The sequence below is a fragment of the Saccoglossus kowalevskii genome, chromosome 7 (genome assembly GCF_978046115.1).
Source record: "Saccoglossus kowalevskii chromosome 7, keSacKowa6.1, whole genome shotgun sequence".
NCBI classification, from domain to species: domain Eukaryota; kingdom Metazoa; phylum Hemichordata; class Enteropneusta; family Harrimaniidae; genus Saccoglossus; species Saccoglossus kowalevskii.
In genome coordinates, this window is record NC_140647.1 from 35,567,638 (window position 1) to 35,581,120 (window position 13,483).

General features: G+C 38.5%; 1 protein-coding gene across 1 annotated transcript; it reads right to left on the bottom strand.

Moving 5' to 3' along the window:
- Nucleotides 1-2,051: 2,051 nt before the first annotated feature.
- On the bottom strand, nucleotides 2,052-7,372 carry LOC144356574 (uncharacterized). Its single transcript, XM_085501922.1, has 3 exons — nucleotides 5,200-7,372; nucleotides 3,193-4,614; nucleotides 2,052-3,103 (listed from the first exon to the last, which is right to left on the bottom strand). Exons 1-3 carry the CDS (start codon nucleotides 7,370-7,372, stop codon nucleotides 2,052-2,054), a joined length of 4,647 nt encoding a protein of 1,548 aa, XP_085358048.1.
- Nucleotides 7,373-13,483: the final 6,111 nt, after the last annotated feature.

A 13,483-nucleotide genomic window follows, 5' to 3' on the forward strand; every position in this document is an offset into this window, starting at 1 on the left:
CTCGCGTAAGTGACAGCCAATCACAGCCCCCCTTTTATACAGGCTGTCGGTTGCTTACTTTTCAGTGTAGCGATACTCTACGGGCAATCTTTCTGTACATTATATTTTGCCCACTTGAATAAACCATTAATAGAAAATTGCTAGTATATTTTTATTTACAAAAGAAATTCCACAGCATTTTACAATTGTTGTCATTACATTGAATATTTTTTTCACTTCCACCAAATGTGTACACTTCCAGACAGATACATCTTCGCCAGCGAAGGTTCGTTCATTCAGTCATCGCTTCAATCAAACATTGAGCATAATTATCTAGAATGGAAGCAAAAAAATAAGTAAATCGTAATGATTAGAACACTGTAAACAGCTATAGTAAACAATGCAAACTGATTTCACATTGCATAACGGTCACCGGCCCACGGCATCGACGCAGAAAATTGGAGCAAAAAAATATTTCCTGATCAATTGCAATGTGTTCCAAATAAAAAATATTTTATTCCAGCTCAAATCAGCTCAGTTACTTTAATAAAGAGTTATTGTACAATGTACAAAATGTTGATACATTTTGATGAATATTTACAGCTACGGCTGTAGACGATTTTGGTCTGATCGTCAACAAAACATCACCCGTCTCCAGGGCAAGCAACTGGAAAAAGACACTGCTGTTCGGTGGAACCGGTGGAAACAAAATCGTCACTCCCAGAATAACTACGCAAAATAACGATCTAAACTCGAACCATTCGAGCCACAATATTAACATAAAAATTACTTTCGTTGCATTTGACAATGATAAACCTACCGAAAAGCCGTGTTATTCTCGGTCGCTAACGTCCGCCATTTTATTTGAGTGTGTTTGCCCGGTGACGTCATCATGTGCGCTATAGAAGGAGGTCTGTGATTTGTTGACTAAAAACGTCGATAGTGGGTCTCATTGAAATCTCGTTACATTGGCATCGGGTCAGATGTAGGTAGGGCGGAATTAAAAAAAAAAAAACACAAAATCAAAATCAAAGTAAAATAATAAAATTAAAAGGCATTAATAACAAAAGTAATAAAAAATAAAATTAAAATAAGTTTATAGCCAAAATAATTAAAGCCCGTACACTACATCAGATTATAATCAGATTGGGTTTCTCCACAACTAAACTGTTGATTGTGTGACTTTAGCGATGATACTTTGCCTTTCCATATCATACATTTTTGCTTTACCCTTTAGCGAAACTGGTACACTTCGTGGTACATGTGCTTACGCACTTGAGATAGGGTCCGTTGAGAGAAGAGAATGGCCAACAAAGGCGTGAAGTGGAGTTGGTTACTAAGTATCACAACGCTTTATTCTAACGAAGCACTCAAATTCAAGTACAATGTACAATGCTTATATAACAATAACACTATGAATATTAATTAGTAAACTTAAATGAGTGACATATGATTAACATAATAAGTAGGAGGTGTTGATGGGTGGAGCTTACATTTGCACACGGTTCCCGACATCCTCCCCCTAGCAAAGATGAAAAACACCGAATAAAGATTACATGACTGTTTATAAACACATCCTGTAAATCGTATTAACAGCAGGATTAACAGATGGAGCATGACAAATAAGACGTTTACAAGAAATAATCCATAAAATACTACTACTAATACTAAAAGTCAACACCGTCTGAAATGTAATTATACTTGGTAAATAAACGCTGGGTTCTAACATATTGTTAGACACATAATCGAATGTTGACAATTCGGCTTTTAATGCCTTTCCCTTTTGTTATAATTTCTTCCAGGTGTGGCAATCTACAGTAACTCATTAAGTATTTATTAATGCTTACCATCTGTCTAAAAGGATCGTCTAAACGATGGCGTGAATAAATATAAGACTGAATGATTTTTTTTTAAACAAGGTATAAAGTTATCAACCTAAATTACGATAACACATGAAACGAATGTTATGAATACTAACTTGAAATAAAGGTTCTCAATGACCAATTATTTCACAAGGTTGATATAGTTTGCATGGAAACGAAAATGTTCACCATACATTACATAAACCAACGTTATGTAGAGAGAATCGATGACCAGACTTTAAAGCGTTGGCGAGCTTTCGTAGCCGCCTTGCGAGTTGGTCTCACAATATTGGTATCATTAACCTTAGATTGTACACTGCCTTCAGTAGGAGTGTAATTTTTACCATTTTCTAATTGATAATTGACCTCCAATGGATAAAGTTTTGTAATGGGCCTGCTAGTCTTGCCAGTGGCTGTCCTGATACATGCAGACCTCACTAAACCATCATTTCCGGTGTTCAGTTGTTCGATCATGGCCAGTTTCCACTTTATCCGTGGTACAGAAGTGTCTTCCACCAAAACTATATCTCCCACCCAAATTTGATTTTGTAGGGCCCCTTTACCTGATAATCTATCTTGTTCGCGTAACGAATTGAGATACTCTTGAGCCCATCTTTTCCAAAAATGATTTTGAATTTTGGCTAAATGTTCAGATCTCCTTTGGAGGTTTTCAAAATTGCCATATGTTGGGTCATTTAGTGCCTCCTCATCTACACTGTAATACGGCATAGTCGTAATAAGGCGGCCATGTAAAAAATGTGAAGGTGTTAATGGTAGTAAATCATTGGAATCAGAGGAGAGATAAGTTAGTGGGCGGTCATTTAATGTGGCTTCGATTTCTGTAAGAACTGTTTGCAGTTCGTCAACAGACACAAAGGCGCGACCAAGGACTTTTTTGAGGGATGTTTTTGTCATACCAATAAGTCTCTCCCAAAATCCTCCAAACCAAGGGGCACGTTTTGGTATGAAGGACCACTCCATGCGGTGGTTTGCAAAGTAGTTTTGAATTGACGCTGACTCGAATAATTTCTGTATTTCTTTAGCTGCGGAAAGATACGTTGATCCATTGTCCGAAATAATTTTACTAGGTAATGAACGCCTCGCAGCAAACCGTCTGAAGGCACGTAAAAATGTATCGGTAGAGAGATCCATAACCAATTCTAAATGAATAGCCCGAGTCACAGCGCATGTGAATAAACAGATATAGGCTTTCCGCTCTGACTTCTCTACCGAGACAAACACGGCTCCGGTAAAGTCCACACCTGTAACGGTGAAGGGTGGAGCATTACGTAATCTACATGCTTGTAGGGGTGCAGGAATCGGTTTCCTGTAGGGTTTTCCACACACTAACCGACAGACAACACGATTTTTCTCAGTATCGATCTCACAAACGGCCGAATTTGTGGAATCAAAAATCTTTGGCGAATATGTGTGATTGTTGCCTGGGAACCCGAGTGTTTAATATTTGAATGGGCGGCGGTCACCACAAGTTTTGCGAAATGGTTTCCTCTAGGGAGAAGAATTGGAAATTTTGTGTCACAATTCACTGGGGCATTGTGAAGCCTGCCGCCAACACGAATAAAGCCCTCTCTATCAAGAAACAAACGAAGTTGGTGGGCTAACGGGCTTGTAGATTTCTGTTTGATACTCAATACTTTAATTTCTGAAGGGTATGCGTGAATTTGAGCATCGTGAATCCACATTTTTTCGGCAGAGTTAATTTCACGAGCAGTTAAAGTGCTCAAGTGTCGGTCTTGCTTTTTGGCCTTTATGTTATGAATAAATCGCATAACATATGCGCTTACACGTAACAGTTTATTTAATGAACTGTAATTGGACGCGTTAATAACATTAGCAATACCGATAATTTCAGTAGTATGTTTATCCGTAACTTTATGGGTGTTTGTCGGAGTACTTTCATCCGAGACATGCAATACCCGACTGTCAAAGATTTCACAAACAGGCCAATCACCGAATTTGAGCCACTGAGGCCCATACCACCAAAGTGTATTGTTTGAAAGTTGGCATGGGGTAATTCCGCGAGATAATATATCTGCTGGATTGTCATTTGTAGGACAATATCTATACTCATTGATTATCGCATTTGTTTTGATTTCAGTAATGCGATTCTGCACAAAACAAGGTAATTTTTTGTTATTTTGTAGCCAATGTAGGACGATCTGACTATCGCACCACAAAACACACTTGTCAATATTAATCTGTTCATTTAGGCTTGAATAAACGAACTTTATGAGACGTGCTCCTAACAATGTACCCATGAGCTCGGTACGTGGGATAGTCAATGGTTTGACAGGAGTCACTCTGCTCTTAGAAATTGTTAGCGCAGATTCACGCGAAATTGTATTGCGTAAATAAACTACAGCACCGTAGGCTTTCACACTGGCATCAGTAAATACGTGTAACTCAAATGTCCCGCCACTCATTGTGGAATTAAAATAGCGACGTGGAATCTGAGTGTGGGTAACGGTTTGTAACTCTTGACATAGTTTAACCCATTCGCCATGGAGTTCGCTAGTCAAGGGTTCGTCCCATTCAAGTTTAGCTTTCCATAGTTTTTGAATAAATATTTTTGCACTGATATGTACAGGCGCAATAAAACCGAGTGGATCATACAAACTGGCGGTCGCCCTGACAACTTCCCGTTTCGTGATAAGTCGGTTAGTCTTAGACGGCTGAGCAAATTCTCTTTTTGGGTAACAAAGTGAATCAGTATTAGTATCCCAACGCAAACCAAGAACATTTACTTTGGAATCTAAACAAAACTGTTGGATTTTATGGCAATTTTTCTAAGTTCAGGAGAGTTTGTAGCCCATTCGCGCAGATTGAAACCACTTGATTTCATGAGATTCGTAGCTTCAGTATGGTAAGCAATGAGATCTTGTTCAGTATCGCGTCCACTGAGAATGTTATCCACGTAAATGTTTTTACTGAGGTCTGTGGCAATTTCCGATCCGTCATTTTCTAAATGGGACTTAATCGCTGCATTTAGAATAAATGGCGAGCACGCTGCGCCAAAAAGAACTACTTTAAATCGATAAATTTGAAATGTACTGTTTGGATCGTCCGGATCAGATATCCACGTGAATTTAGTGAATTTTCGATCATTCTCATCAAGACCTACATGTAAAAATGCTTTCTCGATATCTGCAGTGGTTCCAAATTTATGTGTACGGAAACGGAGAATAATTGAAGCAAGATCGTTTAATAGCGGAGGTCCCGTTTCTAAACAATCATTTAAACTAGGATTGTTTGAGATCTTACAACTACAATCGTAAACTATTCTAATTGGTGTTGTTTCGGAGTTTTTTTTTCACGGGATGATGAGGGAGATAATGACCCGAATTCTTGTCATCATTAGGAATAATTTCAATAAAGCCACGATTTAATTGGTCCTTTATAAGCTTATCGTACACGTGTCTTAGTTCCGGTGTTAGTCGTTGTACCATAGCACGCGTTCTTTTCTCACAAATATTTTTATTTGTAGGTAGGGGAGCGTGATCTTGGCTCCAGGGAAGTTTAGCTACATAACGATTCTTTTCTAAGCGTAAATGTGACTTGGTATAACCATCGTAAGTAATTTCTTGTGGGGTGGGATCGTCCCTAACACCTATGCTCTCAACATTCCAGAAATTTTGAAGTAGAGAATCTTCACCGGACACGTGCGTAGCGACATGCATTACAGTAGAGGTGGGGAGGGGGTTCGAATGTTGCGGTGGTAATGGCCCAGATAATAAGTAACCCAATTTGGAAGACACTGCTGTGGGTCCCTGGCCACGAACAACATGATCACCAACAAATGAATAATAAAAATCTGCACCTACCAGAACTGAAACTTCAAATTCACGGTCACCAGAAATGGCGTGTGCCAATTTTAAGCCTTGTAGATAGGGTAAATTGGCAAGACTGGCGCTAGATTTCAGATAATTTTTAAGAGGTGTAGTGATTTGGGGTACAATCAATGCATGAATATCAACAGTTGAACCACTAGAGGTAATTACCGTAATTTCTGCAATTTTCATTGATCGTAACCCTGTAGACTTTGCGCCAAGTGTGGAAACATTTATTATTTCCGAATAACATTTTTCAAAGTCTATTCCGATTGATCTGGCTGTACGTTCTGTTATGAAAGTTCTATGTGATCCGTCGTCAAATAGCAGTGTGGCAGGTAACGGTGTTGAGTATCCTTTGGCAGTAATGTCTGCAATAGCCGTCTTTAACATCACGAGAGAATTTCGGCTAGTAGCAGATGAAACACAGGTATGTACATTATCTTCCGATGTGGCTGGTTGTCTGCGAATTTCCCCTTGGCATATCGCAGTGTGGTGTTTGCGTTTGCAAGTTTGGCATCTGAATTTCGATTTACAATCTGAAACTCGATGTGTGCCGAGGCAATTGTAGCATAATTTGTCTCTTTTGATGATTTCGGAACGTTTTGCCTTGTCGGAAACTACCCTGCAGTCTATTGCCTTGTGTCCGCTCTTTTTACAAAATGCACAGTGAGCTGGCCTCGGAGGTTTTTCTCGGGTTGTTGTCACGAATGCGGCAGTGGCTGGCGGTTCTGTGTAGTGAGCGCCGTCAAGTTCAAAAGTAGTTTCTCCCGCTCTGGTAGCATTGATTTCGTGTTGAATCGCTTCCCTTAGGCTTTTCAATGTCCAGTCCACGTTTTTGTTGTCCCTAGAAATTTGGCTTCGGGTGTTAGCTGGTAGTTTCTCTAGTATTATTGGGACTAGTAGGTCACCGAAGGTGTCATCTGACTTCCCGAGGGCATTTAATCCACGAATGTAACTTTCTATTTTGTCGTGGAAAGTTACAAGATTATTCAATGTTCCGGAGGGTATCTCAAGTTTCCATAAAGCCTTCATATACGCGCTAATTATTTTCTGTGGCTGACCATATCTCTTGGTGAGTAAGTCGAGCGCATGTATGTAATTGGTGTTGGTGAGTGGTAGTCCGTTGATAGTTCGCCCTGCTTCGCCACACAGATGTGCCCTTAAATACTGAAATTTCTGGACATCATCCAGACTTGAATCGTTGTGAACGGCAGCGTCAAATCCGTCTTTAAAACTCATCCAGGTCAGAATGTCACCACTGAACGGGGTTAACGTAAGCTTTGGGAGGTTGACTTTCCTTGTTGTTTGCTGTGTAGAGTCTGGCGAAGGACCGTTCTCAGTTGTAGAGGTATTATCTCTGGAACTTGTTGAACGAGTCGTCATCCGTTGTAGAAATCCTTCGAATTTTACCACGTATTCGTTCATCTTAATAGCATAGTCATCTGATTCCTCAAGTTCCTTGTCGAAATCATCGTCTTCGGTTTCGTTTAGTATTTCTTCGTCCAATAGTTTCAGATTTTCTAGTTTTGAAGTCATACTCCCAATTGTCGCTTTCAACTTGTCAATCGTGCTTTGTTGTACTGGAGTGTCGGATGCGACGATATCTTCAGCCCTTTGAATAAGTTTAGTCATTTGACTGCGGTGGCCCCCTCTACATCGCTTGTTTCTCTCAATAGACATCCTGGTCTCGGCACCAACAATGTGCTTACGCACTTGAGATAGGGTCCGTTGAGAGAAGAGAATGGCCAACAAAGGCGTGAAGTGGAGTTGGTTACTAAGTATCACAACGCTTTATTCTAACGAAGCACTCAAATTCAAGTACAATGTACAATGCTTATATAACAATAACACTATGAATATTAATTAGTAAACTTAAATGAGTGACATATGATTAACATAATAAGTAGGAGGTGTTGATGGGTGGAGCTTACATTTGCACACGGTTCCCGACAGTACATGCTGTACTGGTTTGACTGTTGGGTCAATTTCTATGCTGTATTCACCCTGTAAGCACCCCAACATCACTGTAATCGCTTAATTGGCTCATAATGCTTACTCTGCACCATATTTATTGATTTGTTTACACCAAGTGATAACCAACCCTTCTCAATGCATGTACTTCCATCTATGATGGGCCATGGTGCATTCTCAAGTATATCAAACTGTACGTTACATTTAGGGCTATTTCCTGACTGACGGTTAATGTGTATGTACCCAATGGATTTACAATTCTACCATTATAAAGCCTAATTTTACACTCCAAACTTGCACAATACCTAATAAATCTGAATGTGACATAGTGCTGCCAGTATCACCTGAATTTAATTGCACAGACATTTTGCAAGGATAATCTGTATTAGATCACATGAATCATAAATGCTATGTTGTTCACTTTGCTATTCACTGTACCTATACGATGAAATGTGAATACAGAATTGTCAGATTCTTCATCTCGACTCTCATGAATTGCTGTGTGATGTACAAACTTCTTACTTGGTTTCTGTTTTCCCCTGCAAGCTGATGCGAAGTGGTTTAGTTTGCCACATTTGTTGCAAGTTTTCCCAAACGCTGGACATTTTGTCTTATCTCTCAAATGGCTCAAACTGCAATACCTGCATTTATCAATATTGCCTTGCTTCTTGACATTAGCTGATTTGCTATACATTCGCGATTTGCTCTTTTGTGTTGCATGCATTGTGTTGTCTTATGTTTCTCCCATTGCACCTTTTATTTGTTTTATATGCACTAGCTCATCAGCTCTCATGGTTTCAATACACCTTTTCAAATCTGGGACTGGACGTTCACGAAGTAGTCTGTCTCTTGTATTTGTGAGTACCCATGACTAGTTTGTCCCTTATCAAACTTTCATTTAGATTGTCAAACTCACATGATTCTGATTGTTGACGTAGCCGCATGACGTACCGATCAACAGTTTCATGTTCAAACTTCACACACTCGAACAATAAAGATTTTGTGGCATGAAATGATCCCCTAACTCTTTTAGAATCCTTGTTGGACCTTTCTTATCTTCGTTGGATAATGTCGTGAGACTAATCATAATTTTGACACAATCCATACCCATAACACTGCATAGTGCTCCAGCCTGTATTGGTTTGGATTTATCTCATAGTATATAGTATTCCCATGCCGATTTAAAGTGCTTCCAATTAGTTGACACATCACTCTTTACGTTCATGGGCTGTGGCGCTGGTATCTGGTATGTCACCATTGCCATAAATAGATCGACTGCTTGTAAACACGTAAGCGGATCTATCAGTGGGACTTTTAATAATGATTTGTTTATTGCACTAGCTTACCTTGCAGTTGACAATAATGTTCAGTATCATATTACTTGCATCCAGATAAATCGATGTACTTGTGTTCCCGACTATCCAGCTTGACTTGGTTTCAAATATGACGACTTCCTGTCAGACTCGTGGTTTAGCGCGAATTCTAGAAACCTCTACAGAAGATCGACTTCATTCATCAATCTGTCACGTTCTGGTGCTTCACTGCTCTCAGATCATGTCAGTGCTGAGATGAAGACTTGTCGCTGGCTTTTGTACTTCTGACACCATGTTATGCCTGATATGCACGGTAGACTAATTAAATGACTCAGGCTCACACAGTAAGTAGGGGGGCAAGGGGGGTAGCTGGTACAGTTTTACGGGAAATAAAAAGGGCTTTTTACAATTTACAAGGAAAAAAAGACGTTTTTACAGTTTACAGTGAAAATTGAATATTTACAGAGAAAATCAAGGTTATTTTACATTTTACGGAAAATCAAAAAAGAAAACCTAGAAAATTCTTGTACGTACGGAGAAAAATGACACATTTTTACAGTGTACGAAACAAATATTTGATTGATTACGTTGTACGTCTAGTCTGTGATTACAAAATTACGTTGTACGAACAAAAAAATATTGCAATTACGTTGAACGAAAATAACCCTTGTCCCCCCCCTCAGTAAGTGTTACTCAGAGAACACCGTGTTTATTACAAGTACCCGTAAAGTATTGTGGGTTACATCAAGTGACCTTTGACATTAACAATGATGTAATCTAAAAGTATTCTACTAACATACAGAGCCAATCCAAACCCTTGAGCCGCACATGCAAACAATTGTATGGCCCACATTACAATGTAGTAGACATGCACCTGTAAAAAAACAATCAAAACACTTGAGCCACACATGACCCACGCTGCACCGTCTGCAAATTGGATAAGGAGATCTCTAGCACATTGAAGCAACAGCATGATTCAAGCAGCAGTCGGACAAATCAGCCAACTCTGCCTTTTATGATTTTACTAGTGCAGTGCAGTGAACTGTGGTTGACTATTATCATTTCTGCAGTGAGGTTTTATTCGCGGTTCTGGCCGACGAGGCATTCAATGAGACGTTTTTTTCAGAGAAAACCCAGTGCAATTAGGCTGCATCGGTTGTATTGTCAAAATTTGGCAAAACAAAATACAATCGTGGTCAATGGCAAGAAGGGTAGTGTCTTTTGGGCCACACAACGTTGGACGGTATGTTGTAACGTCGAACAATGGGACATTGCTACTTCCCTTCATCGTTATAACAGGTATATATTTTACTACAACCAGGCAATGGAAGCTTTATTACCGTATTATCATTTAACTGACTATTATTCAATTCATTATGTAGAACACTGAAGGGCATGTGGATGCATGCAAAAAAGGCATGCCAACAACAACATTATTTTTTTATTTATACGGGTTTCGGTAATTATATCGAAGTGGTGTCATCACTTCTTCAGAATATCCGTTTTCTTCTTGGAAGGAGGAGAGTTCGCAGTGATTATTAATTAACATTGCCTATACAATTATATATGGGGCCTTGTATGTTCTTTTCCAAAATTCCCCCCCCCCAAAAAAAAAACACGCACACACAAACCCTTGCGGAAACGCCCGACCAATGTCCGCCAATAACCGATTCCAAAAATATGTTGTAAATAGGACAACTTAAGTAAAACACTCATATTAAACACAAACACAGAATTAAATGGGGGTAAATAGTTGACTCGCAGTTGAAATTGGTGAATTATCGGATATTCTAACCCCGAAATTAATGTCAGTAAATAACAATGACATTTTATTATTTTGAAGTAACAGATTTTGTGACATACTGCAATACGTATCTCTCGATTGTTCTTACCAAGCAAAGTGTATACAGTTCAACATACCTATTGTTTGTTGTCATTTGATAACATGGAAAATCGTTGTCCAATCGCTGGAGATAAAGAGAAAATTCCAACTTTCTAATGGTTAACATAGCCAAGAGTTTGTTATTTGTTGTGTATGAAAAATCGGAAACTATCATCAATCCAAAGTATTGAATTTCAATGCATACCTAATTAAATGGCGAGCCAGTTGAACACAATATGATAATGTAAGCTTTAGGAAGATTACGCATCACAGTTGCATTCTTTGGCAGTCCATTATTTTGATAAATTCCGTCATATTTCGTTTACAAAAGCTTTTTCGCCCAGGCATATACTGTGTCATTCACGATTTCCGCTTTTGATGAAGATACCATTCTCGTAATTCAGGTCTTTGTGAATAAGAGCTATGTTTACGTTTTAGGCTCTGTGCTGAAAACTTGCGCAGATGAACACTGTATTTCTTTTGTCTATATTTGAAAGTAATCAAAAAGGGTAAGTGTAAATCTAAATGCGTTTTTAGGGCAAAATAGAAGGAAAATAATAAGTGAACGACAGCGAAAATCTTGCACATTTTGTTAAAACAAAGGATGCAAGGCCAATCGTGTACTAATTATTGACTGAGAAACTTGGTGGCATTGAAAGTGGTTTTAGAATAAAATTGCAACTCACAAGGAATAAAATATTTATTCTTCTTTCATATAGCAAGTGATCTGTAGTATTGGTCTTTGCTGACTGGCTTATTCAAATGATGGTTTAAGGTCAAGTAAGCCGGTTGTAGTCCTGTTGCACATGAGTAATGGATTTTAATCCTTTTTTGGGGGGAGCACACTGCAGAAGGATATGAACTGTTATGAGTATGTAAATCCAAAGTCAATACATACATACATACATATGATTCACTGCAAGCCTTGAGATCATACACACAAGTTGGTTTCTGTTTACAATTTGCAGTGCTTTCTCGTGCCCTGTAGTGACACAACCTTTTATGGATGTCCAAAAGCAGCTATCAAGCTATTGTTTTATCATATTTTAAGACTCTTTTACCTGTGATGAATTGTATACAGACTCCTTAGTTGCAGAAATGTCATCAAACTACAGAAAATACAGCGGAAAACCTGTACCAGCTGTGTTTTTTGGGTCAAGATTGTGTTACTATCGTTTCAGTCATTCTTTTAACGATAATGTTGCTACACTACAGTAAGTTATTATCAACATTGCTAGTAAATGTACAGCGATTTCTCTGAATGTTTATTGAAGTTGTTTTGCTACAATAAGTTTAATTTGAGACACGCCCAGACTTCACGTTCGCCATCGCCACCATCGGAGCAGCCAACAACGCATTTAGTTTCAAGTTATTTTTGGTAGTGAAAACTTCTATGTTGTTCAAATATTTCAGTGTGATATAAAAATTCAAATTCACATGGTTGGTGTTTTCATTACGCTACATTTTAACACAAATCCTGTTCCAAATACATGTAGCTATATTTTCAAGAGGGAATATTACCATGCATATAATACAGAATAGTAATCAGCCAAATATTTTTGTAACAGGTTGTCAGTAAGCTTCACGCATTTAGAAGGACGGCCAGCACCACGTTCAACATTACAAGTTGATGTGAATACATTATACGCACTATGTGAGCGTAAGACATCCCGTCCAAGGACCGTTCGACTATTTTTTCGCGAATCGCAGGCGGGTTCGGCAATCCTTGCTTAGCAAATTGACTGCGAATGCCACATTCAGTGCGTGGTCCGATGTGTGCGACTGGATATTAATTGAAACTCAAAGGGGCTTAGTGAGAGCTCCAGTGTATTGAAAGAAAGGAGTGAATATATAGACAACGGAGTATGATAATTATCAGTTTGAGTTGACCAGGACAATTGAAAAAAATCTTTTAAAGAATATCAACATTAGTGATGTAATCACTTTGAATAACTCTTCTATAAATTAATCTAGTCAGAACATACAAACAATGAATGGTAGAAAATCCATTAATATACAAAATTAATATTTGTACAGTAATTTATTGTAGTTCTATAAATCTGTCACATAATGTGTACTTAACCACTATAGGTATTTCATTATTTATGTAATAGTCCACCTAAGTTTATTCAAACTTATTCACTCATTTGTACAGCATCAGCCAGTAGCGATTTCATGTGTGTGATGCATCTGTAGGAATTAGATATGCACATTCTATTGTTCACACACCAAGCTTCTGACATCAATGCAAGAGATGGAGATGTAAATCCAAACTGGTACCCAAACCACATGACTAGTAAATTTTCCGTGTGTCCAGATTTGATTGATGATTTGGTTTGGCTTGTTAAGTTAAGGGCACATGCATATTATCCCAGAATTTCTGAGAGTAGAAAACATAGTAATTTAATAGTTCAGTGTGTACAAGCCCAGTGATGATAATAGTTGGTGATTTGTACTTGCATGGTCGTCATATTTGAGTTACAGTCACAAGAACTGAAAACCTGCCAACAACAATTCACACAAAATATACAGATTGAAAGGAACATTTGAAAGCATTTTAAGAAAGACAAATACATATGTGTTATGTTTAATGCACTTCCTGCTGACTGATATGAACACATTTGG

Coding starts and splice junctions, on each gene's coding strand:
- LOC144356574 (XM_085501922.1), bottom strand. CDS start 7,372: ATGTCTATTGAGAGAAACAAGCGATGTAGAGGGGGCCACCGCAGTCAA. Junction 4,615..5,199: donor TAATGATGACAAGAATTCGG/GTCATTATCTCC, acceptor AGTTTTGTTTAG/ATTCCAAAGTAAATGTTCTT. Junction 3,104..3,192: donor AAAAATCGTGTTGTCTGTCG/GTTAGTGTGTGG, acceptor TCACCGTTACAG/GTGTGGACTTTACCGGAGCC.